At 39.9% G+C, this 27,033-nt stretch overlaps 1 protein-coding gene and 1 non-coding gene across 5 annotated transcripts in view; one reads left to right on the top strand and one right to left on the bottom strand.

Annotated features, from left to right (window-relative positions):
• UBR3 (ubiquitin protein ligase E3 component n-recognin 3 (putative)) overlaps nucleotides 1–27,033 on the top strand; it is a 130,140-nt gene that overhangs the window by 36,256 nt on the left and 66,851 nt on the right. For 2 of the 4 annotated variants that reach the window (XM_015422263.1, XM_015422262.1), the window contains exons 11-24: nucleotides 3,694–3,780; nucleotides 5,163–5,228; nucleotides 5,329–5,418; nucleotides 6,772–6,900; nucleotides 6,997–7,049; nucleotides 7,659–7,792; nucleotides 8,761–8,846; nucleotides 11,936–12,077; nucleotides 12,519–12,615; nucleotides 15,792–15,933; nucleotides 17,293–17,397; nucleotides 17,993–18,166; nucleotides 18,386–18,418; nucleotides 21,595–22,055. In XM_015422263.1, the coding sequence (XP_015277749.1) occupies nucleotides 3,694–3,780; nucleotides 5,163–5,228; nucleotides 5,329–5,418; nucleotides 6,772–6,900; nucleotides 6,997–7,049; nucleotides 7,659–7,792; nucleotides 8,761–8,846; nucleotides 11,936–12,077; nucleotides 12,519–12,615; nucleotides 15,792–15,933; nucleotides 17,293–17,397; nucleotides 17,993–18,166; nucleotides 18,386–18,418; nucleotides 21,595–22,055 (1,799 nt within the window). The remainder of the gene's footprint in view (nucleotides 1–3,693; nucleotides 3,781–5,162; nucleotides 5,229–5,328; nucleotides 5,419–6,771; nucleotides 6,901–6,996; nucleotides 7,050–7,658; nucleotides 7,793–8,760; nucleotides 8,847–11,935; nucleotides 12,078–12,518; nucleotides 12,616–15,791; nucleotides 15,934–17,292; nucleotides 17,398–17,992; nucleotides 18,167–18,385; nucleotides 18,419–21,594; nucleotides 22,056–27,033) is intronic. The other 2 variants (XM_015422265.1, XM_015422264.1) reach the window with 1 other exon arrangement.
• Nucleotides 21,307–21,378, bottom strand: TRNAG-GCC. Its single transcript has one exon. It is a non-coding gene; the product is annotated as a tRNA-Gly (tRNA).

Raw genomic sequence — 27,033 nt, 5'->3', positions numbered from 1 at the left:
AGGTGTTCCTAGCAGTAGCTCCTCAAAACCTAGTCATGGTGGTCAAGATAGATTTTCTCTTCCATCTCCTTTATCTTCACCCTCAAACCACAAGGTTAGTGATAGACTCTCAGTGGAATTACATAATGGAGCTTTACTCTCGTTATCCCAAAACCATATTATTCTTGGCTGGGGATTTCAATGCCAGAATAGGGGCTAATGATACTGAACTAGTCCATTCTAACCTTTGGGACAAGTCTACACTGTATAGTATAGATGTCTTTGGACTTAGTTTCTTCAAACACTTTGGTGTAAATTACTCTGAAACCAAATTAGTCTAAATTTGAGTTTAGCAGTTTTACTATCTTTGCATAGTAAATAGCAATCTGACTCAGATGGAGATTTTACTTTTCCCCCCACGCAGGGGCACTAGTGGTGTTGATTATTTTCTAATTTTGAGGCCTAGTATGCATATCCTATGTAAGTTCTCAGTAATGGGTAGTGATCACTTACTTATTGAAGTATCTCTCCCTTCAAATCTATCTTCTTAAGCTTTGGAGCAGAGTGTTATTGTCAGAAATGGGGTATTAAATTAAAGGAAGATTTTAACTCCTTTATTAAATCCAAAGAAGTGGTAAAGATGAAATAAATGATAGGTACACCTGAGGACTTCGTAACTGTAATAGAAAATTATGAATCTTTGGTTAAGTCACTCGAAAATATATTGACCAAGAAAATAGTAGCACATAGAGCTGGGAAAAACCAAATATGGTTTGACCAGGAATTTTGAGAAGTTAAAAAAAGATATAAAAGAGTTTATGCAAGTTTGAGAAATTCCAATACTGCTCATTTGAGGCTATCATATTTAATTATTATATGTACATATAAAAAATTATTGAAAAGTAAAAAGCAGGCCTTTGCTAAGAATGAGTGGAACAGGTTGATCTCCTTGTCACAACGAAAAGATGGTAGGAATTGAAATCCAGATGCTTTGTGAACAAACAATTTAACCCAATTTCTTTAAATGATTGGGTGTGCTGTTATAGATCCCTATTTGAGGCACGCTCAGAGGTAAATAGTGTGTTGTATCAGATTTGAATATCTCTCACTTTCCAAACTGGCTTGATATTACACAGGGGGAAGTGAAAGAGGTAATCAGTAATCTGAAATCGGGAAAGGCTTCTGGAATTTTATTGTTCCTGAAATATTGAAAGAAAACCCAGATTGGTGGGCATCTTTTCTTGCTCCCCCTCTTTTCTAAAATCAGCATCTCTGGAATAATACCCAATAGCTGGAACCTAGCTGTAATCTCCCCAGTCTTTAATTAAGGCATCAGGACAAATCCGGCAAATTACCATCCAATTACCTTACTATCTATAATTGGGAAAATCTGTGCCCATTTTCTTTCAAAGAGACTATCCCAGTGGATGGATGAACATGGAATCTTGAAGCCAGCACAATTCGATTTTAGAAGAAAATGTTCATGTGTACATCATTGCTTTATTTTATCTTCTATTGCACAAGAGTACATTAAATGTAAAATTTATATTTCAGCGATTATAGGGCTGAGCTTTCTAGTGTTTGAGGTCATTCTATTTCTGTGCATCTTTATGCAGCTGTTCTTGTCATGTACCTCTATAGAACTTTGGATTAAAGATTTCTGTGACTATTGTTCCTGTCAGCTTCTAGAAATCCAATTTTGATAAATCAAAAATACTTATTTTTCAAATAAAAAGTTCAAGTAACCCTGGAAAATTGATGGCAAACTCTATTGACTTTGTCAGTCATTTAAAATATCTTGGGATTTATTTTAATTGTAATCATTCATGGACCATGCATATTAAATTGGTTATTCATAGGCTTCATTCATTATTATCTACATTGAGATGGTTTTCTTACTCTATGGGGGCACAATATATACACAGATAATTGACTATGCAGCAGTTCTGCCAATGGTACTCTATGCTATTCCAGTATGGGTTACTGGCCCCCTCCAATTATTTGATACAATGCTGCTGAAATTTTTTTGCAGATATCTTGCTCTTCCTCCTTGTATTGCCTCATCGGTAATTTGGCTAGAGCTTGGTCTTCCTCAGATTTCCACTTTAGCCTGGATAAAAGTCTTTAAATTTAGAACTCACCTTGCTGACCTAGATTCATTACCCCATCCTTTTTGTTTAGTTATAATTGGTTTTTCTTAATTATACTGGTTCAAGATTTGATTCAAAATTGGGCTTCCTGTTTACGAAGCCAGTTTTAATAAGGAAACCCCTGCCAAATAAAATCTTTAGACTAACCCAGGTAAAGATTTTTAAAAGAGACAGGTTTGTTAATCACTGATGCTAAATGTAAAAGGTCTCCTTTAAGCATCCCTAAACACAATGTTATAATGATAACCTCATGCTTAAGGATGCTTTTACTCTCCAGTCTTATTTTTTTACTTGATAATTCCTAAATTTAGATGAGCATATATGTTAGGGCAATGTAATGCTTTTAACTCAGCTGAAATGATGGGGCGATTCAAAAATATTCTTCCAGACAACTGCAAATGTGTTGTTTCTTCTCACCTACCAGATTGCATATGACATACTTTTTCATATTGATGCTATTTTTAAAAGTCCCATGATAAATATATACCTCCCTGGATTAGACACTTGGCAAGCATTCCTGATGTTCAGAAACTGAAATTCTTTTTTTCCTGCAAACTAAAAAATTGTATGGTGGACGTTGCTCTGTTTTGCTATATAATTTCTGTACATCTGGCAAACTGAGTTTATTTTAAGGATGCTTGGCCTCTAGGCTGTTAAATCCAGGGGAAGGAAATTCTGCTACAGAATTCTACTAGTAATCTGAACACTCGAAAATAATTATTTGTCATAATCTCTGTTGGTTTGTTTTGATTATGCAGTAGTTTATTGGTAGACTTGGGCACTATGTTTCCTGATATTCAAGTATATAGGGCATATCCATAAAGAAAGATTTATTACCCCCAGGTATTGTATGTAAGATGAGATTTGAAGCAGGCCTGAGGCCTTCTAGCTTCCTCCTTTGATAATGCACCATGTGGAGAAGGCTGTGTTTCCTGTCCCCCTGTCCCCCCCCCCCAAGTAAACACCCAGCCTGATAAAGACTTCTGGGCAATTTGAAATTTTCCTTACTGTGCTGTGATATTTTGGTTGTCTTAATGAAAAATTACCACAGGACTGTTGTCCATTGAGGAGGTCATGAGCAAAACAAGATCTCACATTTATTTGATATTCTGCCATATACAGTCTAGGTCTGAAATCCTATATTTAGATAAACAGGATCTCTAGATTTACTTGTTACCTTCTTCCCCTGTGGTATGAATGGCAGGGGAGGAGCTGGGGTGAAGTATGCAAGACTGAAGACCACTCCCAGGTACTAAATAATAAATCAACAGCCAACAGGTTTTTCTAGGAATGCCACACTGGTAGGCTGTCCTTTTGATAGGAATATATTTTGCTCTCTGCTTGTCAGGGCTGTTGATCTCATATGAAAGCCTTAAGTGAGGTAATACTTCCCCTCTTCAGTCTGATTAACTTACTTTTAATGACGATGTCTTTGTCCCAAATTATACTTTTACAAGAGAATTGTGTGAAGTTTCAACTCTTGAATCCGGTCAGTTTTAGATCTCTTAAGTGTGAAGAGATTCCTTTTTTTTCCATTTTGTTTAATATTTGTATCTAATTCCAGGAGACACAAGAGTACACACGAAATGTTGTTAGGTACTGCCTAGAAGCACTTCAAGACTGGTTTGATGCCATCAACTTTGTGGATGAGGTATGTGTATTTAACTTGATATTATGTGGATGAGAACCACAGTGAAATTCAGGCTCCACAGCGCCTCACAGTTAAAATAACACATCGTCTTTGTTATCCTCAGCCCCACATTTGTCAGCAGTTTAGAAATGCTGACGTCCTCATTTTTTCCTTGCGCATTTGGGGCTTTTCCTTGTTCTCAAAGGTAGGACATGCGAAGAATGTGCTTTACTCTAGTAGCAACATTTTTGGAAATGTTCTTTGGGATTTTCCTTTGCATTAACTTTTAAAAATCATTCTCCATGATCGTGAAGGCTGGATTTCTTTTTTTAATGTTAAGTGATTCTCAGGATTCTAATAAACTAGCAAAATGTTCATCATTATTAGATGGGGTTTATGTATGTGTGTGTGCTGGAGGGAGAGTCTTATACTGACTGTCTATCCACAGTTTTCTCCAAGGAGTTCAGGGTTGCATATATAGTTCTTTTCTCCTCAGTTTTATTCTCACAGCAATCCTCTGAGGTAGGTTAGGCCGAGAGACAGTGACTTCATAGCCGAACAGGGATTTGAACTAGAGTCTCTCCAGTTGTGGTCTGTCACTCTGACCTCTGCGCCATACCATGCTCTTTTTGAAGCATGCGGGTTGTGTGGCCCTCTCCCTCTCCCATAATCCCATATTAGTACTAGGAGTTCTATCTCAGTGCAAACTAGGCAGTCAGGTGACCTGCACAGTCCTTTCCCAAGCCTAGAAGAGGGGAAATAGGAATGAGTTTAATAGTGCATAAAATGGAGTTGTGTAGTGCATAAATAGAGCATAAATGGAATGTAAGGCGCTTAGGGCTCTTTAGCTTGGAGAAACGACGACTGAGGGGTGACATGATTGAGGTTTATAAGATTATGCATGGGAAAGAGCAGGTAGAGAAAGAGGTACTTTTCTCCCTTTCTCACAATACAAGAACTCGTGGGCACTCCATGAAATTGCTGAGCGGTCGGGTTAGAACGGATAAGAGGAAGTACTTCTTCACCCAAAGAGTGATTAACACTTGGAATTCACTGCCACAGGAAGTGGTGGTGGCTACAAGCATGGACGGCTTCAAAAGGGAATTAGATAAGCATATGGAGCAGAGGTCCATCAGTGGCTATTAGCCACAAGGTATAGCTAGGGGCTCTGGGGCAAGTGATGCTCTGTCATCTTGGTGCTTGGGGGAGGGGGGTCAACAGTGGGAGGGCTTCTAATGTCCTGGCCCCACTGGTGGACCTCCTGATGGCACTGGTATTTCTGGCCACTGTGTGATACAGAGTGTTGGAATGGATGGGCCTTTGGCCTGATCCAACATTGGCATCTCTTATGTTCTTATGTTCTTAATTATATATTTTGATCTCTCTCTCTCACCCCATTGCAGCCTACTCCGAATCAGGTCACTTTTCATCTGCCACTGCATCGGTACTATGCTATGTTTCTGAGTAAGGTAGGTGAATGTTTTTATTTCTTTGGAGAAAAGAAAGTTTCCTTTTGTAGGTTTATGCATTTTTATGTTTGACAAAATATTTTCTTGTTTTTGTTTGTAGGCTGTTAAATGTCAAGAAGTAGATCTGGATTCCCTTCTCCCAGACCAGGAGATGCTGATGAAGTTAATGGTTCACCCACTTCAAATTCAGGTAAATTACCAGCAATAGTGCAGGATATAGTGTACTTTTTTGTTTTCAATGTACAAAAATGTATGACGTGACCATCATAGCTAACACACAACTTTTCAGTTGCCTTGAACATGCCATTTTTCTGTGGAAGCAACTGATTGTGGAGACCATGCTCCTATGAGCCTATTATCTGGGTATTCTACTTATACATATTCATTTCCTCCCAGTAAGTTAGAAAGAAGCATTCATGGTTATCTATATTTCACTTTATCCAGATGTTTTTAAACAGCTATGAGAGCTGTACTAAAGGCAAAGGGATTATAGATTAATCCTGCTTTGAGCTGATGAGTTTACTTGGATAACCTGAACACACACACAAAAAAAGATTGCAGTGTTTTCCATACCCAGAGGGGATTGTGTGGTTTTCCTGTTGTTGCTGCAGCTGCCAATACGGCACAGCAGAAAAAGGGCTTCCACATGCCCAGACCCAAGTGTTGGCCATCCCTGTCACCCAAAACTACTGGGAGCCTTGTTTTGTTTTGTTGTTTTTCAAGTGGAAGTTGACATACCTATTGTAGTGTCATAACATTGAAAACAATCTGTCTGTTAGGTTTAGAAAAAGAGGTGCAGGAGCTCATTTGCATAGCTCATTTGCATATGCCGCACCCCCTGACAAAGGGCAGGCATGCAAGCATGCCTGGGTTCCCTGTCTGATCTTCTCAAGATCGGTCAGGGAACCCAGGAATGTTTAAAATGCCTTTCTTTCCCTCCCCCATCTGGGGAAGGGAAAGAAAGGCATTTAAACATGCTCCCCCACTTCACCGAGTTTCTCCACAAAAGCGGAGAGACTCAGGGAAGGAAGGGGACATGTCTGCATGCCGGCCCTTCCCTTCCCCAGCCAACCCGCCAAGGCAGGCTGGGTGGGGAAGCAAAGGGCAGGCATGGCAACATGCCTGGGTTCCCTGCCTGATCTTCTCCAGGTGCCCCGCAGCCGCAGGGAAACGCCCCCCCCCCAGCATGTTTAAAATGCCTTTCTTTCCCTTCCTGATCTCAGGGAGTGAAAGAAAGGCATTTAAACATGCCCCCCCCACTTCCCCGAGTTTCTCCACAAAAGTGGAGAGGCTCAGGGAAGGAAGGGGGCATGTCTGCATGTCTGCCCTTCCCTCCCCTTCCCCAGCCAACCCACTATGGATGAGATTGAGTTAAAAAACCTGGTGGGATCCAACCTCCAAATTTGTTCTCACCTTTTTTTTGCTTTCTTTTAAAATTGCGGAAAGAAAAAAAGGCAAGCAACAGATCAGTGTTTTGATTATAAATCCTCAAAGGGCGGAAAACACCTGCTGATTGTTTTGCTTTTGTCTTTTTCTTTGGTAGGCCAGCCTCTCTGAAATCCATAGTAACATGTGGGTAAGAAATGGCCTGCAGATTAAAGGACAAGCCATGACTTACGTGCAGTCTCACTTTTGTAACTCTATGATTGATCCCGACATTTACCTATTACAGGTAGGTCAGTTCTTTCGGGTGCCTCACCTGTTAGCAGAGAGCTGAAGAGTGATGACTAATGCATGTGTGTTTCTTTTTCTTTTTAACAAAAAATAGGTCTGTGCTTCTAGACTTGACCCAGATTATTTTATTTCCTCAGTCTTTGAAAGGTAAGGTATTGTATAAATATTTTAAAATTACATGTAGGCTGTATACGGGATGAGGGATGCTGTGGCTCCAGCAATTTAACAATCTCTCTCTGATTCGGTTCATCACAGGGATTTGGGGAAGCGACAGTAAACTTGGTGAATTATTTCCGCCATCCTAGTTCTGTTTTCCCCATTCTTGTGAGGAGGAGCATTTCTAATGCATTTTACCATTCAAGGAGTGGAGCTGTATCTAAAATATTCTTCCAGCTGGGCTTGTTTTTCATTGCTTTTCTTAGTAGGTGCAGTGCTTGGACCTCCTGGAGATAAATTTTCACGGGTGGGGGGAAATGTGCCAAAGGGAGACTTTAACAGAGCATGAGAACCTTTAGAGGAGTATTCTTATTTATGGGGAAAGAAGCAAAATAGGACCCTTTTGTCGCGGTCTGTGTTTAGCTTTTCTGATGGTTTTAACGTCTGGTGTTGACAGGCCATAGCTCAGTTGGTAGAGCAACTGCCTGAGACTTCAGAGAAAGAACAGCAAAAAATAAGTTTTATAGATAGATAGATTTGTTGCACCTTTCCAGTTTGACAACGTTAATAAATTCTCTAAACTTGAATTTTCTGCTGTAGGTTCAAGGTGGTCGATCTCCTAACAATGGCTTCCCAACATCAGAATACGGTGCTAGATGCAGAGCACGAGAGATCAATGTTAGAAGGGGCCCTGACATTTCTTGTAATTCTCTTAAGTCTCCGTTTACACTTAGGTAAGACTGATGGTCTTTGCTTCTTTTATTTGTTTTTATATATTTAATTCTAGCAATATTTGCCTTGTTATATAGTATAGTAGATCTTGAATGTCAGATGCACAGTTGCAGAGGGTAGATGATGGATATAGCATGCCTAAAACTATTTACTAGCAAAGAATATGCTTGCCTTGTTTCTCAGAATCTTGGTCTTTCTTCATAATGAAATATAAGCTCTTAGTATAACACACTCACACAAAACAAAACAAAACCCCCAAAGCTTAATACTGTGCTTGAACAATCACTTTATTTTTCTTAGTGTATCTTCAGTAATTATCCTTTGTGAGGCCGGGTGTAGTGATGAATACTGAGCCATTGTTTCTCACCTGGGACTGTGTTGCATCTTCGGGGAGAACCACTAGGAACAACATTTTTGGTGGGAGCATTTTGGGATGCACCCTGATATGGATAGCCCAGGCTAGCCTGATCTTGTCAGATCACGGAAGCAAAGCAAAGTTGGCCCTGGTTAGTACTTGGATGGGAAACCACCAGGGAATACCAGGGTCATGATGTGGAGGCAAGCAGTGGTAACCACTTCTGAACATCTGTTGCCTTGAAAACGCTATAGGGTCACTCATAAGTTGGCTGTGACTTGATGACATAAATAAATAAATAAAAATCGGCCTGCAGCAGAAAGTGGGAGGCAAGAAATTCGTGCTCCATGGGTGGAAATCCTTCTGTTCACAGAAACGCTTCATTGGTTTCAAGCCTTCATTTTTCACAGGATCTTGTATTTGGATGTCATTCACTGGGGACTGGTGCTTAATTCTAAAGGCTTCTGAAACCAGAAGGACTGTGAGAATTGGAATGGGGGAGGGGTGCATAAGAACAAACTGAAGTTTGTTATGATGTCTGAGTGTTATCTAAATTTGGGTTGAAATGGCTCTACATTTCATCTAGTGTTGATTTCACTGTCAATTACCCTCTAGGCATGACTGACGATGAGATCCTGAGAGCTGAGATGGTTGCTCAACTGTGTATGAACGATAGGACACATAGTTCACTATTGGACCTCATATCCTTTGAATCTCCTAAATCATTTTTGGTATATAGTTAATTAAAGAATTAGGGATCCCATTCTTTAGGTGGGCTCTTGAAAGAGATTTCCCCCCCCTCCTTGCCAGTGTATAGAGATGGGTTCCACATGGTGACTTGCTTGTCTAGGTTGAAGGCTGTGTGCCAGAAAGCCTTATAAACTAGGACGTTTAAGAGGCAGAGTCTCTCCTCCTGCAGAATTATTATGGATTGGAATACCAAACCTGAGAGGTACTTTAATCCTTGAGACAGACTGTTGCACCCCTGACCAAATTCCTGAGAATGATCTTGAAATGCAGAAAGAAATCAGAAAGGCAGCCAGAGGAGAAAGACAAAGGATATCCATAGAACTTCAGGTTTCATCTCTCCTCCAAATTCAAGATTTGTTGCTGCTCCTGTTGCATACTTATATTTTCTTGAATCAAATAATTCCAGAAGAGCCTTTACATTGGCAAGTTCAACTCTACCTTCCGCTGTTCTGGAAGGAAGGTTTAAATCAGTCCCCTATATGCATAGGCTCTGTTCTTGTTCTTTAAAGGAAATTAATTCAATGGAACATATTTTCTTTAACTGCCCTAGGCACAAAGAAATCCGTTTAAAATTTATTGAGCCGCTGATTGGAAATTTCCCCGGCAGATCAAACAAAATTAAACTTGATTATCTTCTGTCCAATGTGAACCATGAAACAACCCGAATAGTGGCTAAATTTTGTGCACAGGTGTACAAAGATCGGGAAACGCATACAGTAGCTTGAGTGAAATTTTTAAAGTTGCGAAATTTGATCATTTGATTTTATGTAAACTTTTGTATATGCTGGTCATTGACTGTAAAATAAAATTGTTGTTGTTGTCTTTTATGTGCCAATGGACTCCTGTTTTAGTCACGTGAGTGGAAGGTTGCCCCAAAACTCCCAACAAAATCACATTTAATTCCAGAAGGGGAAGCTTCTAAGAAAATGATTAAATTAGCCAAAACAGTGCCAAAGAGGTTCAGATCCCTTCAGGATTTTGGAAATTATTTAAATCCATAATAATAGACACTCCGAATACTTCAAATGAGGAATGGTACCACCAAATTGAAGGAAACACTAACATGGATCTATAAAGGCAAGAATCATCCCTTAAAAAGTGGAAGTCTTTCCCAGAAAAACAAGGAAGGAATACAGGCTGTGGGAAAACAAATGTAAGTAGATGATAAAGCAGGTAAAAAGAAAATGAGGAAGATATTGCAGGAAGCATTAAGGCAAAAGTAAGAATTTCTTTAAGTACTTCAGAAGCAGTAAGCTGGCCTGAGAGGTGTGAGAGCGCCAAAAGGGGTTGAAGGAGGGATATTGCAGAAAAGCTTTCACTTCAGAAAATGTAGACCCACACTGGTGGTACTGTTTTCAGGAAGAGTGTTGGAAGAACTATAAATCAATTAAATAAAAGTGATGAACTTCAGAGGCTTGTGGACAAGTTAAAAACTAGCAAGTCACTCATCGGGATCACATACATTCAAGGATTCTTAAGGAACTCAAATGTTGAATCTCCTCACAAAAACACACAACTTGTTGCTAAAATCTGCCTCCTTTGAGAAGATTGTAAAGTTGCAAATGTAACACCAATTCTTAAAGAAGAATCCAGAGAAGATCTTGGAAAATACATGACTTCTCTTCTTGGCAAATTGATGGAAACTGTTATTAAAGGTTGAATTATGAAGCATATTAGGGAAACAAGACCTAGTGAAGACAAATCAGCATGGCTTCTGTCCTGACTTACCAGTCTTTTGGAGTTCTTTGAGGAGGTTTACAAATATCTGGATTTGGTAGCTGTATAATATTTGGACTTGCAAAAAGGCTTTGACAAATCCCTCAACAATGGGTCCAGAGTAATCTTATCAGTCATGGAATAAGATGATGGGCCCTTTCATGGATTAGAAACTGGTTAAATAACAGGAATGAGAATGTAGGAACAAACCTAGAGTTTTCAAATGGAGGGAGGTAAGTGGTGGGATTCCCCTCTTTGTTTCTATTTCTGATGAAGAGAGAATTGGATTTGAAACTGTTGGTTTTTAACATTGCTCCATATTGCTCTGTTTTGATTGGGTCCTGCCACTTCAGGGAATAATCATACAACATGCCAAGTCATGGAGAGAATGATCTTGTGTTAGTTGATTGTTTACAATGTATATAGAAATTTGCTTAGAAGCTGCAGTGTATACCAAGACCCACAAGGGTGCAGTCTGGTATTATCCTTCTGGTGATACGCTGTTTTTGATTTAAAGATGTCAAGTGGGTTTTGTTCCTCTGAACCCAACAAAATGGTTAAATTTTTAAACCTAACCTAGGATTCAACATTGGTAGGGGCTGTGGGTAGCTGTAGTATATTAGCTTTCTTGTCTTTCAAAAATTGTGCTGATTAGGATGGATTTAATGCCACTAAATGTTACATTTATACAGTTATATTGTTGTGTATTTTGTATTTTTTGTCATAATGTCATTTTTATTGTAGTTTTTTCTTCTGCTATGTTAGTACTTCACAGGCAAATGTATGGTCAGGAATAAATACTCAGGTGTCTTTTCGATTTCCTAAACGATATGTGTACTGTCAGAAGAAAAAAATGATGTGTTATAGGAGTTAAATGCCATCCTGAAGACAAAAATTTTGTATTAAGTCTGACGTGATTGTTTTGAATGGGAATTTTTGTCAGAGACAGACCTCTTGTGGTGAAATAAAGCAATGACTTCAGTCCGCAGGGAAACATGTAAAGGGAAGGCTACTGGCATGTATCCAATCAAGCCAATCTGAACACTTAATCTTCAGACAAGATGGTGACGATTTCAACCAATTCCCCCCTCCCACTGTAAATCCCACTTTACTCCTATCTGTTCCTGAAAGCCCATTGACACTCAGGAACAAAATTGGGGGGGGGGGTGTCTCAGTGGGCTGTAGTTTGGGGGAGAATCTCCCTCCATGAATTCCACAGATGGTTCAGTACAAGGCACCGTTTCAAGTGGGTAGGAATAAATATAGAAGGATGTTACTATTTAAAAGATTCTGGCTACATTACTTTCCTTAACCTGAGGGTCACATTCCAGAAAATCCTAATCCTAAAAGTGGTATTGTTCCTGGAAGTTTAAGCTTTGAATCAATGTTGTCAGGTGTGGCTGACTTCAAAGCTCCTGTATTTGAACCTGGGGGCTCCATGCAACAAGGAATGTATACACCTAAAGGTATGTGAAACCTGTGTGATAGCCTGCATGTGGAATATATGCATCTCTTTTGTTAACTATCCAGCATGTTTAAAAGTGTTTGTATTTGGTTTTAAAATTAATACTGTTCTTTGCTTTTTAAACTTTTGCTTCTCATCTAGAATTCTTTTCCTCCCCCCATTGCTCAGTTTACATTTAAACAGGTAACACAAAATCTGTTTTCAGAATATCAAAAAATATGAAATAAGGACTTTAAAGAGTAGTTTTTGACTGTTTAAATCATATTTTTAGAAGAATAGCAGCAATGATGGAATTATGTAATAAGCAAATAACATTGTTTACTGCTAAAAGCCTACATATGGAGTAATGAAAATACTGTCAAATTTTGAAAGCTTTCTTGTTTAAAGTTCTGCAATGTATTCCATATTTATGATAGATATCTTCCATGTTTTTTAACACTAGCTGAAGTTTGGGATAACGAATTTGACCCTGTCATGGTAATTCTTCGCACCGTTTATCGTAGAGATGTGCAGTCTGCCATGGACCGATACACAGCATTGTAAGTTAAATATATATGAACTATAACATCTGAATAAATACTGCATTGCATAATAGTTTAATGAAATGCCTTTTACAGAGAATATTTAGCTGTTCAGAAGCCATAATTTGTCTTTGTGAAAAGGTTGTATAGAAGTAGTTGGAAGGAGATGACGATGTCTGCATTATAAATACGGTTTTTAAACAGAGCCATATAAATTGGATGCTTTTATTGTGGACTAATTTATATATAAAAATAAAGTAGGGATGTCCACTGCCTTTAGTTTTTTTAATTGCTTCTGCCTTTTAAGCATATAAACTGGTTGATTAAATGTTCAAACTGAACTTCTTCTGCATACTTCCAAATGCTTCATGCAGCTGCATTTTTGAAATACTGAAAATGAAACAAAAGCATATAGGTTCTTTTATATTTCCCTTTGCAGCTGTTAATAGCAGTTTTGTGAGAAAGGCAGGCATAAATATTTAAATAAAGTAGTGCTACATTGTCTAGTAGAAATTCTCCTAACAGCTCTGTAATGTAGGACAGTATTATTATCTCACTTTTGTGGGTGTGGGACAGAGGCTAAGAATGGATAGTTAGTTTGTGGTGGACTGCAGATTACAGCTGGTTCTTTTAGCAACCTCACTATACCAGCTCACAAAAACAGCCTCAGAAGGCATGTTATAGAATGTGTTCATGCCAACTATTTTTTTTCGGGCTAATTAGTTACCAACTGTCTCTCACCAGTTACTTTGTTGATCTTGGAGGAAATGCCGTTTTCCCCACATGACCCAACCTCCATTTGTTAAGAGCTTCAAATCCTATCTGCCCCAGGACATTTAGTCAATGGGGTAATGAGCTAAAATGTCACCAAAGCACACCCAGGACATTTAGTCAATGGGGTAATGAGCTAAAATGTTCTTGATTGTGGACACTGTTCCAGTGAAGGTACATTTGAGCTGCTCTCTGCTGTCATTAGAAAGACAGATAGAGACTCTCCTCTTCAGACATGCTTTTGGGCTGTGAGCTGATCTATTTTTATAACTCTGGCATTGTGCCCTGTTCTTTTTTTGGTACGTCTGACATGAGGAATTTATTAAAAAGATGGTTGATATGTTAAAAAAAATGTTTATTTGGGGGAGGGCCATAGCCTGGTCCAGGAGTCTGTTCCTGGGTGAAAGACCCCCTTGCAATTATCAAACCCCTGCAGCAGAGCAGTAATACAGGGTATGACATGTAGTGCAAACCATGTCAGCTGTTTTTAGAATGTCCCTTGGATTTTTTTTTTTGTCTCCCTTTGATTTTCTTTTGTCCTGATTATGCATCCTGATGAATACTTCTGGGGAGCTCAGAATCTTGCACACTGTTTTGTGATATTTTTGTTGGTGCTAATAAAGAGGGTGTTGAATGGTGTTTGTTTTTGGAATTTTTTCTGTGAACCAACAATGTTACTCACTTTGTCTATTCTGGATTAGTGGGTATGTGTAAGGAGGAAATACATACATATATTTTAATGCTCTTAACTGGTATAAATTACATAACTTGTAGTTTTGTGTTTTTTTACTAGTTCACTTGCTTGAAAGTGACATGTCAAAATGATGAATTACCTGCAATCTTGGACAAATACATAACCTTTTCATTTTTAGTGAAATGAATAATGTGTTCTTTGAGGCCATATAAGAACAAACGGAAAGCTGACCTTTTGAGTTTTTTTCTCCTGTCCCCCGTTTCCCCCTCCCTTTCTTCTCCCATTCATGAGACCTTAAGATACTAAAAATGGAGAACGCTGCCTAACTTCAACTTTATAGTTGTTCCTTGTTCACAAATAAAAAAGTTTCCGATATAGAACTGTTCCTTCTTTCAATATTTTCATTGGAAGATATGCTGAGAACACAAAGAACTAATTTGTTTTTAGTTTCTTCACTTCCTTATTTCTGCTGTCCTTTTATCACCTGTAACTTAAAGGCCTCTTTGAAGGTGAAATGCCTTTGGCTGAAACTCACTGTGGCAACCATGGGGGAGTATTGGTTTATGCAGCTGTTATTTCTAGTGCCCTTGTAAAAAAAAAAAAGAATTCTCCCCCCTAGTCTTGGAACATGGCCCAATGATGCTGATTACTTAATCTTGGGTAAGAGGTTGAAAGTAGGCCATGGAGTTTGCACACATCCATCTCCTCCCTTCCTTTTTTGGTGTTTTTACTGTGGAATCCCATTACATATTGCACCAACATTAACATTAAGCATGGCTAGATTAAAACTAGAATTTTTAAAAGCTGTTTTGCAAATTCTTTTTAAAACTGGCCATAGTAGTACTATTAGATAACCACTGAGCACATAAGAAGAGCCCTGCTTGATCAGACCAGTAGTCCATCTAGTCCAACGTCTTGTCTCACACAGTGGCCAGCCAGTTCCTCTGATTGGCCAGCAACAGGGCATAGAGGCTGCAGCCTTCCCCTGATGTTGCTTCCTGGCTCTGGGATTCAGGGGTTTACTGCCTCTGAATGTGGAGGTTCCCCTAAATCACCATGGCTAGTAGCCATGGATCTATCTCCATGGATTCTCCATGGATCTATCTAATCCCCTTTGAATTCTGTACCATAGGTAGTGTTGAAATGGATAAGGACTCGGAGTGGGGAAGGAGCAAACTTTGTCATTTTTTTAGCAGTGGAGCATTAGCACTGTACATTCCGTGCTGTAAAATGTAAACACGCATTCAAAATAATGCATCACGGGACCCTTGGGAATTGTGCTAATGGAATGGTGTAGGCCTTGCTGCTTCAGAGCAATTTGTAGCAGCAGTCGGCTATCCAATCCAGTGGTATTGGGATCTGATTTAGAATAAAACAGGTGTGCTTTCAGTATTTTTCATGTGTCCATTTTCCAGTTCAAAGAAAGCAGTTTGGAATTTCCCCTAGAAAGGCTGTTATGTATCTAAAACAAATGCAATAGAAAAGTATTGTTGCCACCTGATCCTTCTACTGTTTGGTCTTCATTCAGTATAATCAAGGTTTCAAGAACCAAGAACTCTAGAACTCCCGCTTGGAAACTGGCAGTCTTAAAACTGACATGTATAAATTATATTTATTTTTTAAAAAGTTTATACCACCTTCCTTCACAACATACTTCCTAGAGGGGTATAGTTCTCAGTTCTGTCATCTGTAACATTTAAATCTCTTCCCCCCCCCTCCATTCTTCCAGTTTAAAGCAAAGTGGAAAATTTCATGGGAACCCCTGGCCTCCATACAAGAAAAGAACTCATTTGCACCCAAGCTATAAAGGACTCCTGAGGCTCTTGCACTGCAAAACTTTACACATTGTGTTGTTCACTCTACTTTACAAGGTACTACTGAATGGGGATCCCTCCCCCCGGTATTTTCAGGCTGGAAATAAATGGCCAGCTTCCAGGTTTATGAATGTGGGTCTGTGAAAACTTTCGGTATATTTTTGAGTGGGTCTCCTTCTCTCTGTATTTACAAATTAATATAGTGTATTTGTTATTTTTATGACTCAGATGAATGGGACATAAGTGGATTCATTTAAGCACTCCTGTATGTGCAACTTTTTTATTTCCAATAAAAATCATGTATTCATATACATATGATAAAGAAATGGAATAAATCAGAATAACAGCAGATGAGTAATTTGTGATAGTTTTTAGATTTCCAGATCTGATTCAATATAATTGAAATAAGGCTTTTTATCCTATATATGCAACTTCTACCGAAAAACAACAACTGAATTTGCACTCGGTGATAATCAGTCTTGGAAAACTGTTTCTAACTGAATTATTTCAGTGAGATAAGAGGTCCGTCCATAAATATCACATTTTCAAAGTTCAGTGAGACGGACTATAAAAAGATAAACATCAATTTACACCAGTTTACTATCTGATCTTAACTATCAAATCCTACCTTATCTATCAGATTCTGTCATATCTAACTGTAATTATATTATTAATTTACCAATCCTAGATACACCATAACATCTCATCTTGAACATTAGACTTAGGATACTAACCATTCCAATATTTAGTACAAGGTAACCGAACCTTTGCAAATTTTTTAGTTGCCAAAATTTACAAGATGGCATATATTTAAACAACATTAAGAATTCTTGTGTGATTTCCAATGTTCCAGCCATGCTAATTCAAACTAAATTAGCTGGACAGACTAGAACTTAAAAAAAAAATTCCTGTGGTTTTTGTGCAGCCTTCTTTAAGAAGGAATTCTAAATATTTACTCTTCAGAAATAGAAATTGTACCTCTTTTGCCATAGTTGATAAATAGCTGCATCTTTCTAACTGAGGGCTGTTTTATAACTAAAATGTAGATGCTGTGAAAATAAAGTGGCAAAATCTAGCCTTTTTTCTGTGACCTGAAATAGAAATTTGGGGAGAGGAAATGATTGAAAGCATTTCAGAATGAACACTGAAGGTTCTTTTATGAGTTATGGAATCTCATAGATTTTCTTTAGTACTTGGAATCCATTTCTGGGCGTTCACAGTAAAGTTACTGTATTAGAATTTTGCACTGTCACAGACTTAAAGAGTTCCTTGTGATTGTCTCCCTATTATGGCGCATAATACAAATACACATAATACAAATCAAAAGGCATTAATGAATACTGGCTACAAGACAAGCGGGCTCTCCTACTTGTTCATGTTTTTAACAAGGGGAAAATTGTATATATATATTTTTAGATATTAATGGATCATCAAAACCTATCAGAACATGTCCTTTGCATGGTTTTATATTTGATTGAACTGGGACTAGAGAACCCATCTGAGCAAGAGTCTGATGAAAACGTAAGTGCGATTATTTTTATTCCAAACAATTTGAGTATATAAAATTTGTGCTCTTTTTTGAGCCTTAAATTGGTTTTTAATTCACTGTTGCTGGGTGAGGGTGGGTTTAGAGAAATAACTTTGTTAGAGAGCTAGCATAATGTAGGAGTTCCATTTTTAAAAAACCAGGCTTATTGAATGCAAAATAATCACACCTTTGGACTGTATCAATCTCACTAGATTAATTCCATGCCTTAAAACATGTCTCCTTTCATTCAGAAATGTTTTATGTGTAGAAGGGAGCACGGCTGATTTTTCTTTCTTTCCTTCTTTTGCCATCAAGTTGCAGCTGAATTAAAGTGAGCCCATAGGGTTTTCAGTGCAGGAGGCGGGCAGAGGTGGTTTGCCATTGCCTGCCTTAGCGTAGTCTCCCATCCAAATAGTAAACAGGGTTGACCCAGCTTAGCTTCCAAGATCTGACAACATTGATAGCCTGGGCCATCGAAGTCAGAAAGTTCATATTTATTGGCATGTTTATCCACCGTACTGGCATGCTTCAATCATGTGCTCCAACCATATCCTGCTGTATTTTTCTTATGTTTGTCTGATGCGCCAGGATTCTGTGGGAGGACAAGAACGCTGCCATGATAGCTGGTTCCCAGGGAATAACTTGGTGTCAAACATGCGCCATTTTATTAACTATGTCCGTGTAAGGGTACCAGAGACGGCTCCAGAGGTGAAAAGAGAACCACCTGCAAGTACAAGTGCTGATGGTTTTGCTGCTTCACAGGTAAGTAGAAGGAAGTTTTATAGCCTTGAAAAGTGGGATTATTCTGACAGTTCAAGACCTTCTTATGGGCAATGTTGACTTTAAGATGTTTCACCTTCTGGTATTGAATGAAACTTTGCTAAAGATAGACATTTCTATATTTGATAGTATGTGTTTGGTGTGCAGTACCATCTTTTTTTAGGGTCTTTTAATGCCCTCCTTTTCCCTCCAACTCACCAGAATCCAAGGCGGTCTAAAGGACTTCAGAGAGAGGTAGACTCGTGTGTATTTTGCATTTTAATGGCAGTAGAGCTTCGATTGTGCTGGTCCTAACTTAGTTGCAATTCCACGGTCTTCTCAAGTATCACTTGAGAAACTGTAATCTTTGCAGATTTCTAATGGTAGGGTGTAAAAGGTACCCTGGAACTTGACTGTATTATGTTTTGGTTCTAAATTCATTGCACCATGCTGGAGATAACATTGTCCAGAAAATGCTGGCCTGTTATTGGAATAAATACTGGCTTGCTCTGTTTGAGTGTATGTGAACTTCTCTTGCTGTTACTTCTAACATTTTAATAATGCTGCTATTTGGCTGCCTCTTTCTCGATAAGCTTAACCTGTCAATCTTGATGGAAGTTATTTGAAATGATAAATGGTTAGTGTATTCATCTTTGTGAACATGTAATTAACTTGTTTAAATGATTTATAGCCAATACATAATAGTGTTGCCACCTTCTCGGGTGGACTGATGGGGAACAGCCTAACCGTGGCTCGTTTTCATATATTAACTAGGAGCCAGCGTGGTGTAGTAGTTAAGAGAGATGGACTGTGCTGCCAGACAATCCTAGGATCTCCTGGCTATACCACACACAATGCCATACAATAATTTTTAATTTTTAAAAATATTATAACTTATGGATGCATTGCTGTTGATTTCATTAGCACTGAGGCTATGCTAAAGGAAAAAGTTAGATGGAAGGCAAAGTTTTGGGTTTTTTAAAGGGAACTTAGAGAGGTTATCATATTTGTCACGGTGCAGGACTTAAAATATAGACATAACAAAAAATTCAGTCTATAAAATACTGCCCCCCCCAAGCAAATTTAAAATACTTTCAAACATCAGGCACACAGTTGTATAAGTGGTCACATTACAATTAAAAACATAATGGCTTGGATGTGGGGGCAGCATGCTGAGCTGGACTGCCAAATAAAACAGTAATCAATGGCACCTTTATGACCTTGCTGGACTCTATTTTTTTTCCAAGTGACATAGCTCTCCATTGTTTGCTGCTTCTTCCCAGAATGCAACTGCTGTAATGTAACACCTATGGCAATCAAACTGTGAATCTGTTAGCCTCTAATAACAAAGCCTGGCAAGACAAGGCCGCCCTGAGCTCGCGTAGCGGGGAGAGCGGGGTATACATTGAACTTATAAATAAAAAAAATAAGGCTCTTAAGATCCTGACCTGGAAAGTGCTTATTTCCTCCCTCATTTAAAAAAAAACACCGCTTATAGCATCTAGTCGAATGAAGAGTTCTGATGCACTCAAAAGCTTGTGCAATGTTTTGTGTCATTTGGGTTGGCCCTAACTAAAAGGTATTACATAGTTTTTGTACCCTTATGATGGACTCAGTTTTTTCCAGCATAAACTTTTGTGAGTCAGAGCCTGCTTTAGTATATGCGTAGTGAGCCAATCACACTCCATGGGGGGTGGGTGGGGGTGGATTACTCTGTCCATGAAAAAGCTCCAAGCCAGTTTGTTCTGTTTTGAAAGTACTAGGTCCCATATTTATAAGAATATAAGTATTCACATTGAAACTGATTCCCAGCATTTTAAAGGGGAATCAAGATCTTAAAAAGCAAAGCCTTGTCAAGTCTAAGATGACTCTTTTGCCACAGTAGTATTTTTAAAATAGCCTCCGATTGGCTTATTTTGGGCTGTGGGACTCAGTGCTTCCTGATTTCTAGAATGCTAATTGCCCTGACCTGGGTAGTGCAGGCTAGCCTGATCTTGTTAGATCTCAGGAGCTACATGAGGTTGGCCCTGGTCAGTATTTGGATGGGAGACCACCAAGGAATACCAGGATCACTATGCACAGGCAGGCAATGGCAAAGCAACTCTAAACGTCTCTTGCCTTGAAAGCCCTACAGGCTTAGCCCTAAATCGCCTGCAGTTTAATGGGGAAAAATAATTCTGAACCACAATTAAGCTTCATATCCACACAAACATTAATGGTCATGTTAGACTTAGTCAGGGCTATTTGGGGGCAGGAACGCACAGGAACGGCGTTCCGGCTGGCTCCCAAGTTGGCCACGCCCAGCAGGAACTCATTAGCATAATAGGCCACACCCAACAGCAGAAACTCATTAGGACTGGCTACATTAGGGGTGTGTGGCCTAACATGCAAAGGAGTTCCTGCTACAAAAAAGCCCAGGGTTTTGACAACAAACAAGGTAAACAGAATAACAAGCAAAAGGTGGGTGTGGCTGGATAACCACACTTCTGGTAACATGGGGGTGCGGCCTAATGTGCTAATGAGCTGTGCTGTCAGGGGTGTGGCCCAATATGCTAATGAGTTCCTGCTGTTGGGTGTGGCCTATTATGCTAATGAGTTCCTGCTGGGCGTTTTCTACAAAAAGAGCCCTGGACTTAGTTATGGCTGACCAGGGGTTCTTCAACCAAGATGCAGACACAGAGGAAGCTTTGGATAGTACGGTATTAACTGCTATTGGCGTTGGGGCAGATGTAATGCTTAATTAATGCCTGCAAGGGAGTAGAGGGGAACGTATGATTGTGTCATGCTTCTGATGTCATGACTTGGTTGATCACACATAAACATATGAAGCCGCCTTATACTGAATCAGACCCTCTGTCTATCAATGTTAGTATTGCCTACTCAGGCTGGCAGTGCTCTTCAGGTAGAGTTGCCAGGGTTGGGAAATACCTGGAGATTTTAGGGGTGGAGCCTGGGCAGGGGGGGATTTAGGGACGGGAGGGACCTCATCAGGATATAATGCCATAGAGTCCACTCTCCAAAGCAGCCATTTTCTCCAGTTGTAATAGTGGGAGATGTCCAGGTGTTACCTGGAGGCTGTCAACCCTATCTCCAGGGTCTCAAGCAGAGGTCTTTTACATCACCTACTGCTTGGTCTTTTTAGCTGGAGATGCCAGGGATTGAACCTGGAACCTTCTGTATGGCAAGCAGATGCTCTACCACTGAGCCACAGACCCTCCCTGATCATTTGGGAGCATGATATATATGCACCCTCCTTCAGTAGAAGTTGTGTCAGATCAGTTTAAATTTTTTAAAATTTGGTAAGAAATGCAAAGATTTTGTTTTGTTTGTTTTCTACTTTGAAAATGCTTCTCTAGGAACTCTTTGGCAGACTAGCTTTTAAATCAAAGTTAATTATGGCATCTAATTATGTTTTCCTTGTTTCCTTCAAGAATTCAGGGACAGCGCAAGTGTTCAGCTTGGTGGCAGAGCGTAGAAAGAAATTTCAGGAAATCATCAATCGCAACACCAGCGAAGCCAGTCAGGCAGTCCGGCCCAAGACTTCCATGAAATGGTCTGCCCCAGGAACAACACCTCAGCTAACAAATGCTATCCTGGAGGTCAAAGAAAGCATCTTGTCTTTGCTGGTTAAGCTTCACCATAAACTGTCAGGAAAGCAAAACTCTTACTATCCTCCCTGGCTGGATGACTTGGAACCGTTAATCCCGCAAGAAAACCCTAAATATTTTCACGGGGATGGAATGACAGCTGTAGAAAGGATATTATTGAAAGCTGCGCTTCAAAGCAGATTAAACAAACATATCATTGAGGAAATATGTAGTAAAGTGACTCCGCCTGTACCCCCAAAAAAGATTAGTCCCACAGAGAAGAAGACCTTGGACAAAGAAGAAAGGTAATGTACAGGAAAGAAGTTATGCTTCACCATATTTTGAATGAATGAACTTCCACCTTTGATGTAGGTTTTTCCCCCCTGAGGGTCCTCTGTGGATTTAGAACCCCTGTTAGCAGTTAGATTATCATTAGGCTAATGCAGTGGTGGGCATTGCTTCCTTTTGGACATGTAGTTTACAGCCATGCTGGTCCAAAAGTAAATGTCCAAAACATCATCACTGTAATACCTTTATTAGGACAAGGGGTCATTTCCTACAGAAGCGCATAGGAGCAGAGCTCCACCAGTAAAGAGCCCAGGGGGCGGGCACATCCAACAAGCCCCACCTCCTGCTCCCAGCAGCCCTCAGTCAGAGCAAGAAGCAGCCAGGTAAGTTGCAGAGCCCCGCCCCCCAGTCCAAAACAGTCCAGTGGCACCTTTAAGACCAAGTTTTATTCAGGTACAAGCTCTCCCTCCTCTGCAAGGACAGATCTGCACGTCCCCCCCCCCCAATAGCTAGCAATCCAAAACAGTTCAGTGGAGCCTGAGCGGTGGGTGTTGCCTTCTGACGCACTTCTGGTGATGTCAGGGGGTGTGGCATATGCAAATAAGTTACGCTAATGAGCTCTTGCACCTCTTTTTCTACGAAATGACCTCTGATTAGGACCAACCAATGACATACAATGACTGTGTACTAGCTTTTTAGTTCTCCTCCTCCAAGATATCTCTGTCGTCATTAATTTTCCTCACCAAAATTCCACGTTTTTATTTTCAATGGCTTTCTTAATAATCCCCTACACAGAGTTTACCATAGGTATTCTCATATAAGATTAATGTCAATTAATGATGAGTAGTTACAAGTCAAATAAAGCTTGCACATAAAGACTATTGTCAGTATTACAGAATGATTTGAAAAGCAGAGGGTTGAGTGGAAAACCAGTTCACACTTTACAAAAAATTTCTTGTGGGCTTCAGTATTCTGGCTTTGGGCTGCTTTCAAAAAGTAATCAGAAAATGCAGTTATGCTGAGATATTTCTTGTAGAGCATTGGAATTTTTTTTAAAAAAACCCATTCTAGGGATTTTGATGTGATTGTCTTTTAGAGAGTAACAGTATAAGACTATATAAGAATGGTATTTAACTCCACAAAGACTGAGTAAGATATTTAATACTAGCATCTCTGTGTGGGAAAGGTAGGCTTTGAATGTGTGTGATAGAACTGTAAAGAGGTGCACAATCTTACTGGGCTTCCAAAGATGCCTGACCTGTACACTGGAAGAGAGCCATTTCCTCTTCTCGAGCAGAGTGGTTTGTAAAAGTGTGGAACTCCAGTGCTGTTATCATAAGTTCATCTAATGTATGAAAATCTTTCTGATGTTTTTCTGTCACAAAGAGCAGCTCTGTGGGATCCTGAGGGAAAGCTGAATTGAATTGACTGAAATTAAATTCATAGAATACAATCTTGAATCCAGTATGAGTGCTGCCTTCATGGAAATAGTTGTAATGGTTCTGTAAAGTCTGTTCTTCATTCTGTTCTGTGGATTAGCTCAGAAAACTTTGTTCTTTAGGTGGCTATAGACCAGAACTTTCTCAAACAAAACATTTCATTACATAGTACCATGGCTTTAAAAAAGGGGGGGGGAGCTACTTGACATTTTTCTTAAGTTTTGAATGATAGTAAAAGAATGTGGGCTGAGAATGGATTAATAGAATTTGGAAATGAACTACAAATAAAGGTTTACTGACAAATGTGTTCATATAACCTCTGTAAGTAAGTGCTTACATTAGAGCAAATACAGCTTCTCTATTAGAGTTTTGTAATATTAATTTCCCATTAAAATACATTCTCCATGAGTGAATGAATGTTAATTTTAACTGGATGTAGCAAATATATTAGTTTTCTAATTAGGGGCTCCTAGTTATTGGTGTAGGGGCTGTGGTGGCTCAGAGGTTAAGATGCTGAGCTGCAGACCGTTAGGTCTGTAGTTTGACAGTTCAAGATCCTAATGCCGCGTGATGGAGTGAGCTCCTGTCTCTGGCCCTAGCTTCTGCCAACCTAGCAGTTCGAAAGCAAGAAATTGCAAGTAGATAAATAGGTATCGTTTTGGTGGAAAGGTAACAGTGTTCTGTTCACCTCAGTGTTCAGTCATGCCGGCCACATGACCACGGAAACGTCTTTGGACAGCGTTGGCTCTTTGGCTTGGAAATGGAGACGAGCACTGCTCCCTAGAGTCAGATTCGACTGGCTTTCGAGCAAGGGAAACCTTTACTTTTAGTTATTGATGTATGAAATATGAACACATTTTTGTAAGGAAATAATATGATTTTTTTCATTTCTTGAGGAACTGTCTGTCCACCCCACCCCCACGCCACTTCATCATTTTCCCTTCATGTACTCTGTGTTCCTGTTGGCCTTGTGGAGATAGTGCCAGGGGGAGGACAGCCACATGGTAATCAGATTTCACATGCTGTGACCATGCTGAAGTATTTTGGGGAGCCTCCACATGTACCACGGGGACTTAATTGTTGATCTGTCCCTTAGTAAAAAATATTAATAGTCTTGCAGTGTTAAAAGGGAGAATACACAGTTTGAGTTAGAAGTATAGCCACATAAAATATGTGTGGACTGTATTAAGTATATGTTTTTTTTTAACCTCCTTAAGCAATACCTAAGCAAGGTAAAGATGCCTGAGTAACGTCTGAGCCAAGATATATATGAAATGTAGAATAAACTAATAGTTGTTGATGTTGGCTATCCCACCACTTAGGGTGGCCTGTCTGGCATTGGCCAGAACCTGGGTCTTTTCCATTGTGACTCCAACTCATGGGGGGGGGGACCCTCCATGGAAATCTTCAGGAGGCGTTGCAAGGCCTGCCTGTTTGCTAGGGCTTTTGAGGCCATTTGAATGACAGGCATCTCACCCCCCCCCCCCTTTACCTTTTAGCAGTTGTAGCAATCCTGCTCACGGCTACCCATCAGCAGTGATGTGAGGAATTTTGCATTTCCTGGCTGTTAGTTCTGATGTTGAAGCTGCAGCAGCTACCAAAAAGCTGATAAGTTGAAATACCAAAGAGGAGAGCTGTGTGGGTTTTCCCTCCTTTCTTCTGTTATACTTCTGCCTTCAGCTGTCACTCACCTAACCAGGAAGCTGGGGAACTCAGACCTTGCTGCTGAGACTGGAGGTGGGGGGACTTGGCAGGAATAGCGGGGTGGGAGTAGACCCTGCTGTTGTTTTCTTTCTGCTGTGCTAATTTTAGGAGGATAAATGTTATAGTATGCCTTATATCCAGTGTCTTACAGGGCTGTAGTTAAGGAATATGTGTTAGCTTAATCTGTTTGCATTGCCTTAAAACACACACACACACCTGCACACTCTTTTAAAACTGCATTGGCTGCGTGTGATAATCCGTACAATCCAAAGCTTTTGAAACATGAGTTTTGTTACATATGTTGTCATGAAAATTGGAGTAGTTGTGTGATGTTGTTTACTTGTCAGAAGGGAAGAGTTGTGTGTGTGTGCAGGCATGCTGCTTTCACTTTTTTCCTTGAATTGAAGCCTTCTGAAAATTATTTAGCAATCTTGCTTGTTAGAAAGCTAGCATTTCAAGAAGTTAGTGTACTGGCATGACAAACAAACTACATGAATACGGGAAAGAAGATTCAGAGATGGTGTTTTGTTTTCAGGAAACTGCCAGCAACACCGCTTGCTTGAGAATAAATCTTGTTGCGCCTTCTGATTTTTTCCCAGGTTTCTGGTAATGTTCTTATGAAGTTGGTGATACGATTCATATTTAAAATAAAACACACAGTTAACTCCGTATTTGTCCTGACCTGGATGGCCCAGGCTAGCCCGATCTGGTCACATCTCAGAAAGCTAAGCAGGATCAGCCCTGGTTAGCACTTGGGTGGGAGACCACCAAGGAAGGTCCAGGGTCACTTCACAGAGGCAGGCAGTGGCAGTCACCTCTGTTTGTCGCTTGCCTTGAAAGCCCTATGGGGTTGCCATAAATCAGCTGCGTCTTGATGGCACTTTCTACCTCCAGCACCCTCTTTAAGCAAATCCCATGTAGAAAGCCTTTTAAAATCAGAAATTCGGAATATCCCCAAACCTATGTGATTTTCTGTTCCACAGTGTTTAGGAATGGTGGCATGGAACTTTTGTTGTTGTTTCTTTTAAGCAAGTGGGGCATCCTTCTGAAAAGCATCCAATTACTGTAATTAGGTAGTGTCCTTGAGTGGAACGGGTGAGTCAAACTCTGAATGGGCAATTCAGTGTAATTTCTGAAAGGCACAAGATGCTTGCATAGATATGTCCTGAGTAGTTTTGTCTTGAACTATGACTCAAGGCCATTAATTATGGTAAGAGTCAGAGTTGTGACTCTTGCTTGTAGAAATGCCTGTTCCCCCTTCCTTCTTTGGTAGTGTTAGAGGTACTGCAGCATGGTCTTTTTTTCTGCTGCAAAGGAATTGCCAGAAGGCTTTTGAGGTGTGGGAGGGATCCATGATGCTAGCTCCTCCCCCCACACATATACCCCAGCATCTCTTCTCCTGCGACTTGGTGCAGTGCTGGTGTTGAGAAGGAGCTGCAGTGTGGGCTCTTCCTATGTGGTGTGGAGCACCTGAAGTAAATTGGCCCCCACAGCATGAAAAGATCATGTGAAGAATGTTAGGTTTTGAGGAATGCTTGCCAAATGTTTGTCAGGATAGGAAGGTGTCAGGGGTGGGGAACTCAGTACAATAGGTTTTGTCTCACAGTGAATGTGGATCTCAGATTGATAAATTAAACAGTTTGCATGACACAGCTCCATTTTGGAGGAAAACAAAGTCCAGTTTTACAGTAATGAAGATTGAACAGGCTTGTGAACACTCAATGATGACCTATTTTCTAGTTCCTTCATCCTGCAAAGGCAAACTTGGCATCACCCACAGAAGTCGTTGCCATAGAAACCAAGGCATAGAGCTAGAGGAGAGTTTAGCAGAGCTGCTTGCGCAATATCCCCC

This window comes from Gekko japonicus, unplaced genomic scaffold, assembly GCF_001447785.1.
Source record: "Gekko japonicus isolate JY-2015 unplaced genomic scaffold, Gekko_japonicus_V1.1 scaffold469, whole genome shotgun sequence".
NCBI classification, from domain to species: Eukaryota; Metazoa; Chordata; class Lepidosauria; order Squamata; family Gekkonidae; genus Gekko; species Gekko japonicus.
The sequence above is the reverse complement of the archived record's forward strand: the minus strand, read 5'-3'. Positions and strand labels throughout refer to the sequence as shown.